This window comes from Lissotriton vulgaris, chromosome 5 (genome assembly GCF_964263255.1).
Source record: "Lissotriton vulgaris chromosome 5, aLisVul1.2, whole genome shotgun sequence".
In the NCBI taxonomy this organism is placed as follows: domain Eukaryota; kingdom Metazoa; phylum Chordata; class Amphibia; order Caudata; family Salamandridae; genus Lissotriton; species Lissotriton vulgaris.
In genome coordinates, this window is record NC_141693.1 from 572709266 (window position 1) to 572728568 (window position 19303).

Genomic DNA, 19303 nt, shown 5'->3' on the forward strand with positions numbered 1-19303 from the left:
ACCAAGGAGCGGGGGGCACTCGTTTGGTATGTTTGAGAGTGGCGGTTTTAGGGAGGAGTTTGTCTTAAGAAGATGTGATCCAAGAGTTGAACTGTTCGTCGGCCGTAACAGGGTCGGTGGAGAGGGTAGGGATAGAGTCTGAAAGAATGGTGGCCCATTCAGTTGGTACAAGCTTGTGCCACCGTCTGTCCGTAACCTGGATTTTAGCGGTTTGGGGGGGTGCTATGGGTGAATCCCAAAAGATAAGGATTAGAAAGTGATCTGTCCATGGCAGAGGCAGGGGGGGACAGGTGGTAATATCTACGATATTAGTGAGGACGGGGTCTAGGAGGTGTTCCTTATCGTGGGTGGGTTCGTTATTAACCAGCCGGATGTTGAATGACATAAGGTCCAGAAGAAGGTCGGATGCTGTCCGGTCTGTGGGGTCTGTAGAGTGAAGATTGAGATCGCCCACGATGAGGAAATTAGAAGCGGAGGAGGCTAATTGTGATACCATTTCAGTGAGAGCATTAAGGAATTTCCCTGGTGTACCCGGAGGGCGGTAAATCAGCAGTCCCGAAAGGGAATGTACCGGGGAGGTTTGGATGGCAAAATGGCAGCTTTCGCAATCTTCAATGTTGGCGTTGCTGATTCTACAGATAAGGTGTTCTCTGTAGATTATTGCCAAACCCGCTCCTCTCCTTCTGGGTCTGTGCAAGGCTTGAATAAGATAGCCTGGGGGAAGGGCGATGATGATATCAGAATCCGAGCTGTCAGAAAGCCAGGTTTCTGTAAGAAACAGTACGTCCAGACCATGATCCTGTATCATCAGGTTGGTTTCATGTGCATGCTTAGGGAGGGAGCGGCAGTTAAGGAGGCCTATCTGTAGTCCAGCTTTGGCAAGGGTCTGAGTAACTGGATTGCAGGGTGTGCAGATGGAAAAGGGTTTGCCTTCACCGTGGATATAGTGACACTCCTGATTTTTTTCCGGGTGAAGAGCCCGGAGCATGTTGCTTGTGTACACCAGACGATCGTGAGGTGAATCCAGCAGAGTCCCTGGGCCTGGGTCCGGCCGGGCCCGGACGAGCCCAGACGGCCTTGCCTTAGGCGCGCCTTCGGCGTGCTGACGGCGCGCCCGCTGCGCCCGTCCGCTGCGCGTACGTGAAATGCACATGTTTAAGAGGGCGAAGGGGGCGTGGCCTCAAGCGAGTGGGCGTGGCCACAGGACCGGCTCACTCGCTGCTGGCGGCGATTATCTGGGCGTTCCCGCTGCAGCGTTAGCTCTGCTGCGTGAGGGTAGGAAAAAGCGATAATCAGCCCACAGTGATTCAATCAGGTAGGAATGGGGGGGGGGGTAGCGGTGACAAATTATTACACACAAGTTATTTTTAAAATCAGCATACTTTCAAGTTAAAAAGCGCTCCCGGCTGTGCCTCAGGAGTAGTGATCTGACCAGAGCTCGGGATCAGCTCTGTTTAAGAAGGCGAAGGGGGCTTGGCCTCGAGCGAGTGGGCGTGGCCACAGGACCGGCTCACTCGCTGCTGGCGGCGATTAGCTGGGCGTTCCCGCTGCAGCGTTAGCTCTGCTGCGTGAGGGTAGGAGAAAGCGATAATCAGCCCACAGTGATTCAATCAGGTAGGAATGGGGGGGTAGCGGTGACAAATTATTACACACAAGTTATTTTTAAAATCAGCGTACTTTCAAGTTAAAAAGCGCTCCCGGCTGTGCCTCAGGAGTAGTGATCGATGTAACGAAAATTTGCCACAGATTTTTATGCAGTTTGTGCTTTTCTGAAGATTTTACTCTTGTTTTACAATATGCTATCTAATACCTGTTTTGACGGGCTCAGGGATAATCAAATGTAGACCCGCCCTTCTGCACCTACAGTCACTGAGCTCACCACTGATTTGATTAAGGTTCAGTTCATTTCTGAATAGCGCTCTCCGTGTTAGGAGTCATATGATCTTTTGATTTAATTATGTATCAAGGTCTGGATTTTAATGCATGGATTTAATGGTTTTAATTTTTGCATTGTTTAAAGTATATGCTTTTATGATGATATTTAAAGTGCTCAGATAAAGCTAATTGATTGATTGATAATGTATTTTCTGAATATAAAATTCATAGTTTGCTATATAATGTTAATGCTAAGTAAATGTTTAGCATGCAAAGATATTTAAGAATCAAGACAGTCAATATAAATTCATAAATGGGGACAATGCCCTGCTCACAGACCTCTCTGAGTCTCCTTCTGCCTTGAATGGTCAAGTTTCATGCTTCCACTGTCACAGTCCATAATCAGAGCAACTACGACCACATCAGCTAACCACCCAGGACATTCAGTAGCTAACATGTCCAGCTTCATTCAAGTACAAGTTCAACATGATGAAAATACAAGTCTCGAAGAGTAGCACAGAAAAAGACCGAAGATAAATTTTCCCCCCTTTGATCTCAGAATTTTTCTCTCCCTCCCATCTTCAGGAATCAACTTTAAGCCCTCCTTATCTTACAACATATCCCTTCATCCCATCAATCTTTCCCTCCACTTACCATCAGCTCTGGTATAAGAAATATAATTACTCTTTTTACTGCACTTTTTAAAAATCGTTTTTACCTCTTTATGTACTGATTAACAGCCCGTCCTGACATTGTCCGGCTACGAAAAAGAATGTCTTAAATGGTTAGAATAGGCAAGGCAAAGTTTTTTTTAAAGTTCATGGCATAGTACATTTATTGTTTCATGCGACTTGCCTGTGCGGCTGCTCTGAACCCCTCTTTCTGTTGCGCGGAAGGTGAGCGTGTGCTCTGCGGTTTATTGTCCTTTCTGCAGAATGCGAAAGTGTGTGTTCGCTCCTGCCGATGCCCCTGTTAAAAGTTCATGGCATAGTACATTTATTGTTTCATGCGACTTGCCTGTGCAGCTGCTCAGAACGCCTCTTTCTGTTGCGTGGAAGGTGAGCGTGTGCTCTGCGGTTTGTTGTCCTTTCCGCAGAATGCGAGCGTGTGTGTCCCCTCCTGCTGACGCCCCTGATCAGTGCCTTAGTAGGTTCACGCACTCCCCAAAGACTTGTTTGGTGCCCTTAGATGACCTACATAGCGTCACTGCCAAACGCCACAACTCCAAGGACGCTATTCCCCCTCTCCGCAATGCTTCCGGCGTCTCTGAAGGCACACGCCCACAACAATGCTAAATGACACGCAAACTTCAAGACGTGTCAGAACGCTATTCTCACACAGAACGCTTTTCGCAAGCATTGCTTTACAGCAGAACGCCCACGCCCACAATGTACTACTTTGTCCCAAAACTGTATTTTTCACTTGTAATGTTGGGCTGGTGTATAGCCTATGTCCATCTGCTTATACTCACCTTTCCAATGCTGTATTGGGTGTTCTGATTGGCGCTGTAGTTCCGGAGCTTACCCGCCTCAAAGGTTTAGGCTCTCTCTTAATATTATTAATTTGGATGTACTCACAAAGGAATGAATGGAAGCCTAGTAATGTACATAGGACAAAAACTATGGGCCTCATTAGGATGGTGAGCAGCCCGTAACGGAGATGCACATCCCTGTACTACTTGACACAGGGAACTGTGGGGGGCACCCACACCGACAATCAAGGGTCCAGGATTAAGAGCGGTCCGCTACAGGTCCCCAATGTCCATCCCCGCCAGCCTTTCCATGGCGGATAAACATCCATGGAAAGGCTGGCGGGGAGGGACCATTCAAAACCTCCGTCAGTGCCTGGTAGGCACCGCCACCATTTTACACATAGGAAGGCCTGCAACACACAGTCGGATGCATGGCTATCAGAGTTTCCGACTGCCACTAAGCGGAAAATGGCCTTACCATGGTGGTGAGACCGCCACAGACAGCCTGTCAGTGGCGGTCTCACCGTGATCGTAATGAGGCCCTATATTCCAATGCACATGTTGAGGAAGAAAGGACAAAGGCCAAGCAAATACAGAAGCTCTACTTTGATCTAGCACAGTCCCTAGTGAAGAACTACACATCTGTTTAATGGCGGTTGCCCTGTTGAGTTAGTTGTTCTCAATTTGTAGGCTTAATAATAAAGGGGCATATTACCAAGCAATAGCAATAATTATCGCTATTGCTTGGTTAGAGACAAAAATGTACCCCTGAGCTGCGGCAATTTTTATCGCAAATAAACCTTGGTATTACCAAGGTTTATCACAAATGCGATAAAAATCGGCCGCAATGCATGAATATCGCTGAAAAGTCTGCGATATTCATGCATTACTGAGCTAATGCTCTTAGCCATGTTATCCACCTCCCATTGAATAACATGGCTAAGAACTGCTCAGGGCAGGTGTTAGCTTTTGGAGATATTTGCGATTAGCGTAAATATCTCCAAAAGTTGGTAATAGGAGATAGCGATGTTAGCGACTGCTAACATCTTGGCGCGCCCACTTTGCATGTCATTACTGATAAATATCACTGACATGCAAAGTGGGGCCCAAGATGGTCGCTATCTCCTACTAGCTGTCACTAACTGGTGTTAGCGACAGCTAGGTAATAGGGAGATCATTTTGTCTCCGCTTTCTTGGCTTTTAAAGCTTTTAAAGCCAAAAAAGCGGAGAGAAACCCCCTTGATAATATGCCCCAAAGTTCAATATTTTGTTTTATTTCCACCAATATCTTTCTTGGAAGCTACATAGATTCAAAATGAATTGCATGTGATGGATTGTCCAATGAGGGTGGCAAAACTTTATTGTGTTAACATCTGTTTGGAAGATGGATGGATTTTTCCTGTTCCAAGTTGCACTCTTGGTTAATTTTGTGTTGGAGTTAAACATCTTAGCATTAGAGATGTCGTGCTCCACCTTCAAAACATAAGTTTTAGCTGCCAATATTTAAAGAAACATCCCTGGTCAAAGTAAAAGGTCTAATACTCATAAATTAAAATGCTCACTGTTACTTTTGCTCTAAGGACTAGACTAGATGTACGACCAGGGAATTTAGCAACTCGCAAATTGTGCTCAAATGTGAATTGCAATTTGCGAGTTACTAAATGCCATGTACAACAGTGTCAGAGACACTGTTTGCAATCCCCAATGGGGTCACAAATTGCATACCTCACCAATATTCACGTGGCACTCGCAATTTGCAACCCTATTATTAATGGCTAGCACTCCTAGGGATGGTGGCCTGCTGTGCTCAGCAGACCTCTATGTCTGGGACTGCTTTTCGATAAAGCAGTGTTTTTTTAATGCAGCACGTTTTCCTAAAAGGAAAATGGGATGCATTAAAAAAAAGAAACGTTTTCCTTTCATTTTTTAAGGACAGGTAGTTGTCCTTGTGACCACTGGCTGCCCCTAAAAAATATTTTCCCCTGCATTTGCAAAGGGGAAGAGGTCCCAGGGGACCAATTCCCATTTGTAAGTGCGTTACCACCCTCTTGAAGAGGGCAGTAAATTGCACCTTACAGAGGGTAGCGAGTCGCAATTAGGAAGTGACGCCCTTGGAAAGCCCCTTCCTAATTGTGAGTCGCAAATCCTATTTAGCGAGTTGCAAATACATTGTGATTCACTAAATAGGGCTTGCACATGGCCCTTTTAGTTTTTGCATGCGCAAACAGGTTGCTAACCCGTTTGCGCATGCAAAAATGGGTTGTACATCTGGCCCTAAAAGCCTTTCTTTTACAAATGCCACTGTTTTTCCACAATAGGTTAAATTAAACTACACACAGAATGGGAAGGAAAATCAGTGATGTGTTGTCTAAATGGGTTAATATGTAGTGTGCAACAGAGACGTGATAACTAGTAAATGAATTTTATAATTGCTAGATAGTGTTGCAAAGTAATCAGAGTTGTGCACGAGTCTATGGCGCGATGAATGCTGCAAAAGAGAGTTCAAAAGAAACTGCACTACACTGCACATATATTTTATAACTTTAATGTTGCTTTGTATGAATGGCAGGATTGTGCACATATACAAAAGGGTGCCTTTTCAAAAAGTGGCTAACATGCTATTTCTTCGGAAAGTCAATTAAAAAAAATACAATATATATTATAAAAAGCAAGCAAGATGGTGTGCAATGCACTAGTGATCACCACTAGATAGGCATTTGCTAAAATACAGTTAATGTTGAAGCAGACTGCTGCTCATTAGAGTTTTCCGCTTAAGTAAAATAAGAACTGGGAAAGCCAATGGATATTGCTTTGTCATTGTTAAGGGAGTGACGTGTTCGGCTCTGATAATCCCCGACTGCCCAGGTTAAAAGATGGCCACCATATTGCATGACACAATGTTATTGCCAAGGCATGACAACAAAATGCATGTTGAGTCCCTGAAGTGGAGGCCATCTTGAAAGAATAGAAAACAATATTACCATTGTTCCAATACATTTAACATGCCCATTTGTTCTATTGGCTGTGCCAATGATTGAAGAGATTAAAAGCCTCCGACATTGGTAATGCTAGTAGCGCTACCACTACAGAGAGAAGAAGCTCAGGACTGTTCGATAGGACAACATCTAGGGCATCACCAAGGCTGCCATCGGCACAAGGCATGCCGTTAATAAGCACCATACGTGGAGGGCAAGCTAAATAGTTCGTCCAGGGCGTCACCAAGGCTGCCATTCAGTACTTGGCACTCAGTGAATGAGCATCAAGGCAGGGGGGGGGGGATTGCTAAGGAGAACGTGCAAGGCTTCTCCAAGGCCACAATATGGTGCCCATCGTGCCACCGAAGGACGTTAGGAGAAAGCTCATGAAATCAAGACATCCATCAACTCCCATAGAGTACTAAACAAGTAATGAAATAAAAAAGAAAAGTAGTTCTGTGACAACAGCCTAGCCAGAAGCCAGGGTAACCAAGTTTTGCTGCAGATGGGGGATTAAAATAGAACAGGTAGGACCGCCACCAATAAAAAGCATGGATCCGAGATTGACAAGAAAGTCATCGAAACATGAGCGGACTGCGTGCAATACTGTATGCCACAGAACATAATTTAGGAAAACCTGTGATATTATCACAGTATCAGTGGTCTTTTTTGCATTAATTTCCAAATGCTGCATTACCCTCGGTGTTTTTCAATCTTTGCTGCTTTTCCTACCCTTTTTCTGCCCTTGTTTCAGGACTCTTGCACTTGTGTACTGTCCAGGTTTCCCCCCCTTGTAAATTAATGCACCTAGGACGATAAACAGCTTTCGGCAGTGCTCGGTATTGGAAAGCTGGGAAATATTTATTGACCTATGGTTTAAACGGTATTGGCTGCTCGGCTTGGTTTTATAGACTGTGCTTACAGAGTCTGACTGTCTTTGTTGTTTTATTGCATTTTTTATGAAATATACACATGGCTGAATATATTAGAGCACAGATGTGTGCTGTGATTGTTGGCAAACGGTTCCTGGGGGACTTAATCAGTTCAGCAGCGCTCTGCCACTTTAAAGCTGAAAGATGTTATCTTTTTGCAGGATACTGAGCTTCCTCCGCACCTTGATCATAAATAGAAACACCTTGGGCTGTATTTTAGAGAGAAGTATTCCTTCTTTTTCTCTGTGGTGGGAGAGAAAGGATTCCAGAAAAATAAAGTTAAGGATACACGCAGAGTAGTGAGATGGCCATTGAAAGAGAAGGGAGAATGAGAGAAGAGAAGAAAGAAATTTGGGGGAAAATAGAATTCTAACTCACTAGGGTTAACCGCGGTTTGGCAGAAGGCCTCGGTGAAACTGAGCAAATTTAGGTCGCAATAGTTTAAAATGTAGCCATAAGGGCATGATTCGTGCTAAAACGTACACCAGGAGGCGACGTTTTAGGAGAAATATTACAAAACAAAAAATTGGGAACTGACCTAATGGCTGGGACACTATCAGAGTAGACATGAATAAGAGCAAAAAAAAAAAAAAACAATTGCCTTCTTCACCTATGCGTTTAATATCTTGAAATATATCCCTATAATTATCAGTGACGCCCAAACCCTTCATTAATTAAAAAAAAAATTAAGATTGTTTGAAGAATGCTACATCAGGATGCAGTAACAGTACATAAACCTTTCAGCTGCTGAAGAGGGTTCAAGAAAGACGGGATCTGTAGACAAATGAAAATGATAAATCCATACATTAAGATGGAAAAAGAGTAAAGAAAGCACAGCGACTAATAGAAATGAAGAAAGTGATGGTGGGAAGAACGATATTGAGAAATATACATAAGTTAGAGAGTTGATGATGAATAATTAAAAACTGTTCCAAGAGCAAAGGGACTGAGAGAGGAATAAGAGATGTGACAAAAGTGAGAAACAAGTGGAGACACTGATAAGTGAAAAGGAATAGAATAAAAAGAGAGGGTGCAAAGTGTAGAGACTTAAACATTGGTGGTGGATAAGTAATTGTGTAGGGAAGAAATAGATATTAATCCTTAAAAGGTAAGCAGCGAGAGGCGTATAAAAGGAGATGAGGGTAGGGAAAGAAGATGAAGGATACAAATAATGAGCAAGTGAGGGCTATTTAACCCCTTCCATGGTGATGACGGCCGGGAGCCGTCATGGCACACAGTGCTCGTGTGCTGATGACGGCTCCCGTCCGTCATGACCGCACCCGCGATCGGAATGTGCCGCACAGGCGCAGAATCGCGGCCGCACCCAAGGGGTTAAGGAAAGAGAGGCTACATTAGAGCGAGGCTGAGAGAGTGAGAAAGAGAATAAATAAGCAAGAGAGGAAGACAGAAGGGATAGGGAGTAAAATAAAGGCTTCAAACGAGCAATAAATATGTTTTCTTTTTCATGAGAGTGAAATCTGTTAATGAAGGAAGATCCATTTGCCATGTTTGTAGGATGGCTGTCGTTCTTCATTGTGTCCCAATGTGCAAAAGCTTGAAGTGCAGCGACAAAAATCCCAAGTGCTGTTTGTCAATACTTAGGGCCTAACGTAGGCTGTGACAGATGGAGTGCAGCCCACCAGGAAGACAGAGGAGACTACTTACGCCACTTTGATGGACTTCTGTCTGACAAATTTAGAGATGACCGCCGGTCCTGTGATCATCTCTGTATGCTGAATGGAACTGCCATCCAAAGCATTTCCCTTCGTGGTACAAAATATTTGATGGACCGCCTCCATCATTTTTCATGCCCCTCCATCAGACTTTTAACACTTTTTGTTTTTCAATAACATACTTCTAAAGTGGGTGTTTTCTTTTGTGTTTTTATAAACACCAATGACCCCCCACATCTAGGGAGTTTTTTCCCGGGGTATGGATGGCAATTATTTTTTTCTGTCCTTTACAGGCTGGTGTTTCCATGTAGTGGCAGGCAGAAAAAACAGAACATCACACCACCCAACTTAAGTAGGGTAGTCAATGTACTGCCCATCCTCTGATGGCCCCTACACTGCCAGCCATCATTTGAAGCTATCTGTAGACAGAGACAGCTGGGGTCCGAAAAGAGAAAGCTTAAGGCCTATCCGACCTTAAATGAGATGGACGAACTGAAAGTGTGGAGACCGGTGTGTGCGATGGAGTACCCTGTCCACCAAGCTATAAATCAGGCCATGTATTTGTTGTACTTCCCATTCTTTGATGCATTTTTGATGCTGGCAAATAAGAGAGCGGAGTAGTTTTTGATTAGTCTAGATCATCAGTCGGGCTTACTGTAATTAGCGTTAGAAGATACAATGGCTACTTTAGAGTATTGGTATTGTTTTACAGAGGAAGCAAAAAGGTACAGTATTTCTGTTTCTCATGTCCGAAGAAAACTAAATATTCAAAATCTGTTTTCAAATGTGTGTAGCACAGGAAGCTTTATTAATGGTGACATGTGGGTATCATCAACAGCTGCCAAGAGAATAAATCTAGAGAACAGGGCTAAATCTACACGAATAGGAACTGACAGGTCAGTCTGTTAGCCCTGTCTGTTGTTTTTTGCAGGTCACAAAAGACAATTTTAGAGTAGGCATATATTATTCCACCAGACACCTAATGCACCTCTGCTCTGGGTAGTCTTAATTGGTACAATTGGCTTCTAATAGGTGAGATAGTGCTGTTTTACACTTCCATTGTCAGCCTGGTTTTCTGACACAAAGAAGGGCCAGTAGTAGCAGAACCTGCATGGAGAAGCAGTGGGCACAGAATTGGCGGAGCACATGGGGCTGAGACCTGCTCAGTAGATTAATGTTTACATCAGAAATCGAGCATTGGTAGTTTCAAAGCAAAAGAAAGAGAGTAAACAAACTAGTCAGATACAATCGCACATTCTTATGACACATCACCTCCAAATAGCACTTTGTCCTGTGTCCTCCACTGACTTTTCCAGGCTAACAGTCTTCTAAGAGGGCTAGCTGAGTTGGTATAAAAAAAGTGATGAGGATTTCATATGGAGGCTGTCTTGCACTCCATATTGGTCACCTACAGGGCTCCTGCTCCTGCCACCAAAAAAGCTTGGGATTAATAAATAGAGTCTGCCTGGAGTTACTCCCAGAGTTGCACTATCATAGGCACTTACAACCTGAATTAAAATATGATGACAAAGCTTAAGACATTACCTCCAAACCGCAAAATTGAAAGCAAAGTTGTGGGACAAGGTCTATGCTTCTTGCTGGCACAATTCTAGCAAATGCTTCACCGGAATTGCACTCAGTTTTGTGAGACAGCCAAATGAAGAACTGGACTTCGCTGTGAAAAGGTTTCTCCCTACAGTGCTCAATTTAAGCCAGTGGTTTCTGGTGCTTAGCACAGGCACTTTATTTGTCAACACTGGCACTTATGACAGTCTGCCACATGGTGGCGTTGTCTGTCTAATTTAGGGATCAACACAACAGACGTTTATTAATTCAATATATATGAGAAATTACTAATACATGCCGCTCAAGCCATTCGTGTATCTTTGGGGGCCTGGTATAGCCTGACTTGTCACACTTTTAGGAGTGTGATAGTTAAGAATTGTGTTGGTACTGTCACTGGCAGCACTCGCAGGTGCAATGGGTGGTGCAAGCTGCAGTAGCTTTATGACAAGGGCCCTAGCGCTTATTTTTTTTATTTTATTTTTTACAAATTAAGCACTGCCTTTGTTCATGTCATTGAGGGTTCGCAACTTTGCTATTATTCCACTAGGTTAAGTAACAGGAGTCAGCAGCTGATTCCATTTGTCAAAACTAGAATTTCTGAAGTATGGATCAGTGCTTGTTTGCAAGTCACAATTTCAAATAGCTTTAAAGAAATATTAGTTGGACACTTCTCATGAATTAGGTAATGCACACAATGAACGTGCCATTTTGAGAGCTTTCAGAAACCACGTCATACCTCTATATCTTCTGGCTGCCTGCTTCTTTTGGATTACCCGGATGAGTCATTCCTTGTTTATTATTAGCCAACAATACACTGGATTCTGGGACATGTATTTTTAGACTCAGAAGATCCAGGAACCCGGTCTTTAATAGGAAAAACTAGAGCAATGAAGATGCTCTCTGCTCAGCCATAGTAGATGGGTTTTCATTTTAGGGGACGAGGCACTACACTATACAGTGAGCTGTGCATCTATTCTGATATGAACTTTTTCAAATCGAAATTTTTGCAAGGTCTGTTAATCGCTTGATTTAATTTGAAGTAGTGCTGTCATTCTGCATTATTGCATTCTGTCATTATTTTGCAGTCTCTTTATACAGATTATCTTGAATCTTCTGCTATTGTATGAGTGTGGGGGGCAGAAGGAGGGCATTTATTTTAGACATCTAAAATTGAAATGACTAATAATAGTATTTATTTAATCAGGAAGGTGATGCACACCGAGTCCTCATTACTCTGTACTGTCTTCTTGTCATAAGAAGTGAAAAGGATGATAATTTCTTACGGATGATTTCATTTTGATTTTCTTCTCCCCACTCAGGATTAAAATATCTTGTTTTCCAGTTCATCATATAAATTATCATTGCATCGTTTCCTCCTTTTAGTTGTCAATCTATGTCAGCAAATAAAGCAATTACATATTAGTGTGTTAGACTATCTATCTATCTATCTATCTATCTATCTATCTATCTATCTATCTATCTATCTATCTATCTATTGATCTATCTATCTATCAATCTATTTGTTTTGCTAACTCCAACGCTGTCTCACATCCACCCATCCATCCATCCATCTTTCTTTTCTTTCTTGATCGCTCTATCTTTTTATATATTTGTATGTCCATCCAAACATATCCATATGTTTGCATCTTCTGCATAGAGATGGTCTGTATCTTTATTGCATTGCAATTTTGTGTGTTACTCTGCTTGTTTCATTGTTTTCATGTAAAGCACAGGACTTTAGTAAATGAAAAACTATAAATCTTATTAATATAACTTATTCTGTAAAAGGATGATACATATTGCAGGCAGTAAATTAAATTTTAAAAAGTGAAGTCGCATACTATTAGGGGCTCATTACGATTGTGGAACGATCGCTGGGCCGGAAGTGGCGTTCGTTCCGCCATCTCATTGATATTTACCCACCTCCATTTTAAGATGTTGGTCGGTATTGCGGCGGACCAAAGTCCGTCTGCCGTTTTACCGTCTGTGGCAATCGTAATGATTGCCTGGCGGGCGAAGCAGGGCCACTCATATGATGGTGGGGCCTAGCAGGCACCGTCTGCCATATTAGGATGTGGAAAATTAAAGGCCTTTCCATGGGGGCGATGCCATGGAAACAGCTTGGGATTGGATCTAGGGGCCCGTTGTGGTCCCCCCTTCTGTCTTGGGGAGATGGGGTGCACTTGGGGGCTACCTATGGTACCCCCTACATTTCGCTGCACTAGGTGGCAGGCACCGTGTGGTGCCTACCATGTGGTGCAGGAAAATGATAGACAAGCGATTTTTACATCATGACAGGTGCTGCGGTCAGCAGCAACCGCCGCAATGTTAACTTGCAGAATGTGACCGCCATGGGGGCGGTCGCATCCTAATGAGCAGTGCGGGACTGCCGCATGTCTGGCAGCTGGTCCACACACGGCAGAGATGGTGGGCGGACGCAGATTCTCCCGCCATCCTAATGAGCCCCTAAATTCGGTTGCTGTTTAGATAAAGACTTGGATAAAAATAAAAACAGTTTTTTCCTAGGGTTTTTTCGTTGCCTATTATAGAGCATCATCGGTCAGCAGCAAAGTAAACACACACATCAGTATTTGGGGTTGTAACATTTTCCTCCTGCACCCACGTATTTTGTCCCAGCATTACCATCAGTCTGGACTTAATGATTACATATCCACATTGGCTTATGCAAATCATTGGTGTTGGACTTGGCCCTCTCTGCAGGGTCATCCACAAACCTTTTGTCCTCACACATTTTGTACTCTCTCCTTTAAACATGGAATTGGCTTCCGCTAATTTGGTATCTTTATTTCTTTGTAAGTACCTAGTAAAGTGGTATCACATGTACCTGGGGTCTAAAAATCAAATACAACTAGTGGGCCAGCAGCACTTATTGTGTCACCCCCTTAACTAGCCCTTTAAAAATGTATCGGGGCTGCCATTGAGCCTGTGTGCGCAGTTTAGGCCCGGCAAAATAAACCTTTTGCCAGACCAACACCTTCTTTCTTAATACATATGTTGCCCCTAGGGAATGCCCTAAACAGCCTATAGCATGGGGTGCACAGTATCTAAAAGAACGGACATGTAGTTTAAACATTTACATATCCTGGGAGTGAAAAACTCTTACATTCATTTTTCACTACGGCAAGGCCTGCCTCTCCCATAGGATAACATTAAATGACCTTATTACATTTAATAAATGCTAGCTTTCAGTTGGGCAACACATTAAGTATGCAAAACAGTGATGGGTGGAATGCTTGAAGTAATCTTGGCCACTGGTAATCACTTTGGCCACACCCCTATCCATCTCTATTCTGCACACCATCCCACTTCAGTTTGGTCCAAGTTATATGCAAATCTGTCTCAACCCTGCTCCAATATGAACACTCCTGCCTGAACTGCCAAAACAGGTCCTCCCTGAACTGGGACAAAAATAACCCAGGACTAGTTTATCCCTAGCTCATCAGCTGAATACAGCTTGGTTCTAGTGACACATTGTGCATGGGACTGGCATACCTGCCTCAAATAGGGTTATACAATAAGTATAAAGAACATTGATGGATAGAATGTTTAAATTAATCTAAGCCACTGAAATCACTTGGGGCCACACTTCCATCCATTGTCATTTTTCACACCATACCACATCACCATTTTGTATACTTATTGTGTCTCCCTAAATGGGATGCATATGCCCAGATGTGGGTTCAGTGCACATTGTGTCACTGGAACCGAACTGTACCCGGCTAATGAGCCCATAATTTCGGAAAAACCAGTCCTGGGCAGGATTGAGATCTGCATCAGGGAGGACCTGGCTTGGCAGTTCCGGCTGGGCTTTTACTATTGGAGCAGGGTTGAGACTGATTTGCATATAGCTGGGTTCAAACTGCAGAGGCATAGTGAGCAGAAGAACGATGGGTTGGAGAGCCACCCGAGCTATTGGTTAGACGTATTGCAAGCATAACCTTTTGTGTGTTTCATGTACTTCCTTAAGTGGCAGGGGTTTGCTCAGATGTAAGCCCCGTGCTCACTGTGTCACTGGAACTAAGCTGTACCTGGCTAACGAGCCCATAATTAGGGTGAAACCGGTCCTGGGTTGCTTGTGTTCCGGTTCAGGGAGGACCTGACTTGGCAACTTGATTTCCAGTCACAATTCTGAAAATGCAGCATTTAAAACGTTGAGATTTTCTTGTCTTGTCTAGTGTATTACTTCCAGACAGTAAGAAAAAGGGGGAATGGGTTTCCGCAAGATGGAGCATCTAAAGCTCTCTCTAGCAAGACTGCAAACGTGAAATGTTGGTCACTTACTAAGTCAGAAATCAGGAATACTACAAAAGAACATGTGAAGACCGAGGGATCTTCTAGACTACTTTTTTTCTCATTTACATATGGGGCCTAAACACAGCTTTCCTAGAAATTGACATTTAATTGGCAATAATGTTGAGATTTTGAACCAAATAAAGTAATCTTTTCAGAGCCAGTACTGAAATACTGAGCCAACATAACTTCAATCTAGAAATGCAGCCAATGTACAAAGAAAACAATTGTGCATCATAATTATATTTTTCCTTGTCATTTAAAAAGCCTTTTGCATCACTTTCAGTTTTACTATTTTTTATTCATGTATTTACTGTACTTTAAATGGAACTATACAAGTGCTGCTACTCATTATTTATTAGAGTATCCCCTTGCTCCTGAGGAGAAGTGTCAGTACTCATTATTTAGAGTCCCTGCTTGTTCCTGAGGAGAAGTGCCGGTACTCTCCCTTTCAAATTAAGGAAGTGCAGGTGCACATTATTTAGAGTACCTGCTTGTTCCTGAGGAGAAGTGCCGGTACTCTCCCTTTCAAATGAAAGAAGTGCAGGTGCTCATTATTTATTAGAGTATCCCCTTGCTCCTGAGGAGAAGTGTCGGTACTCATTATTTAGAGTCCCTGCTTGTTCCTGAGGAGAAGTGCCGGTACTCTCCCTTTCAAATTAAGGAAGTGCAGGTGCACATTATTTAGAGTACCTGCTTGTTCCTGAGGAGAAGTGCCGGTACTCTCCCTTTCAAATGAAAGTAGTGCAGGTGCTCATTATTTAGATTACCTGCTTGTTCCTGAGGAGAAGTGCCGGTACTCTCCCTTTCAAATTAAAGAAGTGCAGGTGCTGATTATTTAGAGTACCTCCCTGCTCCTGAGGAGAAGTGCTGGTACTCATTATTTAGAGTACCTGCTTGTTCCTGAGGAGAAGTGCCGGTACTCTCCCTTTCAAATGAAAGAAGTGCAGGTGCTCATTATTTAGATTACCTGCTTGTTCCTGAGGAGAAGTGCCGGTACTCTCCCTTTCAAATTAAAGAAGTGCAGGTGCTCATTATTTAGAGTACCTCCCTGCTCCTGAGGAGAAGTGCTGGTACTCATTATTTAGAGTACCTGCTTGCTCCTGGGAAGAAGTGCCGATACTCTCCCTTTCAAATGAAAGAAGAACAGGTACTAAGTAGCCGGACTGCCCATTTAAAGCACTGGCTGTGAATGTTGCAATACAATATCTGACTCTCCCGCACCCTGAGTAAGATTTGCTAGCTGTGTTTTTGAACTCTTGACTGCCTGGTAACCCTGGCCTTGTTCTTTCCTTGCAGCCTGTGACCTGATGACGCAGGGGATCTTAGCCTTAGTGACGTCCACTGGTTGTGCCTCAGCAAACGCCCTGCAGTCCTTGACGGACGCCATGCACATCCCCCACCTCTTCGTGCAACGCCACACGGGAGCATCCCCGCGGACTGTCTGCCACTTCAACCCCAGCCTGGAAGGGGAGGAGTACACCTTGGCTGCTCGCCCACCCGTGCGCCTCAATGACGTCATGCTGAAGCTCGTCACAGAGCTCCGGTGGCAGAAGTTCATCGTCTTTTACGACAGCGATTACGGTGAGTCATTGGATGCGAATCCACATGCACTTGGTTGCCTCCTTCACTGCGGTGGAAAAATAATCCTTTGTTTGGCTTTTGCTTTTTTGCTTCTGTTACTTTATGCCTCTGAAGTTCTGCCGTGCATTCGGGGTTCTGGATCAGGGTGAAGACTGCCGTTTGAAATCCGGCCAGGAGACAGACTCCACATAGCGTGAGAGAGCCCTTGATGCTCAGCAGTCTCTTCTTAGCATGACAGCTGACGCTTGACTCTTCTCGCCGAGTTGTCATCAAATATGAATAACCCCTTGACAGTGATGGGTAGCGCACCTGTGGGATATATGAAAGGCTTCGGAACCACCACTGGCTTCTTTAATACACATTTCAAAGTGATTTTGAATGCACATATCTTTACATCATGAATTTTTGGCTCCTAAGTTTTTGCTCAATTTCTTTTGTTTCCCAATACGTACGGTATACATGAATACTAAGCATCGTGTCAGTTGAACGCGATGGCAGGTGAGATTTTGTCATTTGTAGCAACTATTATGTTGAACATTTAGACTGCATTGCAACATAACCGATTTTTGTGGAATAAAGGTTCACCTTCTAGTAGCAACTTTTTACTGATTTTCAGGGCAACCCGGACAGTTGAGACAACTGTGTGACCTATGACTATTTTATAGGCCATTATACATTCAATAAACACATACATCAGTTGCGCCACAGAAATATGAATAATATTAATTCCTGACTGTTTACCACAAGAACATGGACATAATAAAACGGCCCATTAAAAATGTAGCGTTCTACCATTTTCAAATATAGTTACTACTGGAGTCCCATTTAATGATACACAAGGTGTAACATTTAAAAGGATGACATTCTGATTTAACCATCCAGGGATTCAAGTTTGTAATTTGGAGATCCCTACTTTCCATATCAGGCAATAAGCTTGCTGAGCGATCTTGTTTGCATATTTATTCCCCAGCAGTCAAAAGCAGTATTTTCTGATGAGTTTTCAGCATTTTTGTTGGAGAAGCTCGACAAGCTTAACCTCGAACACCAACATATGAGAAACAAAGGCGGGAGTGTAGCTAAGGCAGAAAGATTGGGTGCAGGGGAGGAGGGGTGGGGGTCAGCTTTAGAATTCCCAACAATCACGCTGGCACATAATGTCAAAATACGTATAGACAAGCAGGGCCGGCGAGAGAGACTGAAAGGCAGGGGAAAGGGAGAGAAATGCGGATTGGAAGGGGTACTAAGTGACAGAAAGCACATTATTTTGTGAAATAATCAAAGTTTTTGAAGAATTTCAAAACAGAGAGAGGGAGAGCTGTGTGCGTAAACATTCCTGGTGAAATCTAGCAGGCACCCACAATACCGACTGAAAGCATCTGAACCCAACTATTTATCACAAAATACATTTGGGGTAACACCCCAAACACCGTCCCTGCAGCTACAGAACACGGCACTTATGCTGAATTTTCTGTTTGCAAACTATGCCTCTGCTCTATTTATTCAAATATTAATAATATAAAAAAATAATAGCAGAACAACTAGTCTCTTGGATAATCTTAAACAATAAGAATAATAATTCCTAATTATGTGAACAAAAGATTTGCAAACTCTTATTCCAAAGGCAACCCTGAATTAATTAGCTATGATACTAGTTGGTTAAAAGGCGAAAATCATTTGGCAGAGTAAATATTAGACCCATGAAGCAGGTAATAATTGAGCAAACTAAAAGCTGGTAACCATTTTACAGTTCATGGTTTGCCCTGTCTCACTTGCGGCACGTGCAGGGAGTTCCGTGGGGCGAAAGGCGGGGCAGGGGAGGGGCCGGGTGCGGGGTAGTAAACACCGGAATATGGAGGATTGGAGGTAAGTAAACAATTAAATAAATAAAAAGAATTTCGTTGCGCGCCCTGCATCGCAAAGCGCATGCTACGAAATTCGTTTTATTTATTTAATTGTTTACTTACCTCCAATCATCCATATTCTGGTGTTTACTTACCCCCCCCCCCCCGTGAGCAGCATAGCCACCTTTTCATCATTCTTAACAAATTGCTTTGCACTGAAGGCGCATAATACTTTGAACTATTATAAGAAAACTAGCACTTCATAATAAATAAAAAAAAATCAAAATGAATGAGCAAGCATCTCTCCTCTGCCATTTGTCATTCAAAAGAAAACCAGCTTGCATCATGTGCTCAAAGTGTAACCAAACAGGGCAACAACTGGTCAATAGAATGTTACTGCTTCAATTGATGGATCTGCATGTCTATGAGTCTGAGTGCTGTATGTATATGTGCTTATGATTTTATTTACCTGTATTTGCTCTGTGGGTGACCTCTTGGTATTGGTTTTCTGAGAAACTCTGGAAGTTTAAACATTTTACTGTCTTTTGTTTGCTTTGGGATACACATACACAAGTCCACTGGTCCTCACTAAAAGGTGATCCTTGATATCTCAGCTCAACAGAGAGATACTCTCCAGTCCTTGGTGCCTGAACTCTTATAGATTTCCCTCACTTTGTTACTCTTCTCACATGCAGGAGTATACGTGTTCCAACCCACTTGCACTCCAAGGTGTGTCTGAGGATTTGCAGTTGCATGTATGTTAAACCGTTAACTGCTGCGGTAATTCCGCTACGGTGTGGGCGTTTCCGTGCGTGGGTGGGGCCGCGTCGGCCGCTGGACGTGCTCAGCACTACGAAGGTAGTGCTCACGACGGCCAACGGTCGACGGCAGCAGGGAACGGGTTAATAAAGAATGACTTGTCTTTAGCAACTGAAACATTGGAATGTTGGGAGCTCTATTAATGACAACAGAGTGGGGAAGGTGCTATAATAAAGCAATATTATCCAATGGAGAGGGCACTTCCAATTAGGTATTGACCATGATGGATTTAGAGGGTCTTGAGACAAAGCTAAGG

At 43.3% G+C, this 19303-nt stretch overlaps 1 protein-coding gene across 3 annotated transcripts in view; it reads left to right on the plus strand.

The window, feature by feature from the left end:
• The window catches only part of GRID1 (glutamate ionotropic receptor delta type subunit 1), a 2431615-nt gene that overhangs the window by 689263 nt on the left and 1723049 nt on the right, over positions 1-19303 (plus strand). For all 3 annotated transcript variants that reach the window (XM_086920133.1, XM_086920134.1, XM_086920135.1), the window contains exon 3: positions 16103-16387. In XM_086920133.1, coding sequence (XP_086776259.1) covers positions 16103-16387 — 285 coding nt within the window. The remainder of the gene's footprint in view (positions 1-16102; positions 16388-19303) is intronic.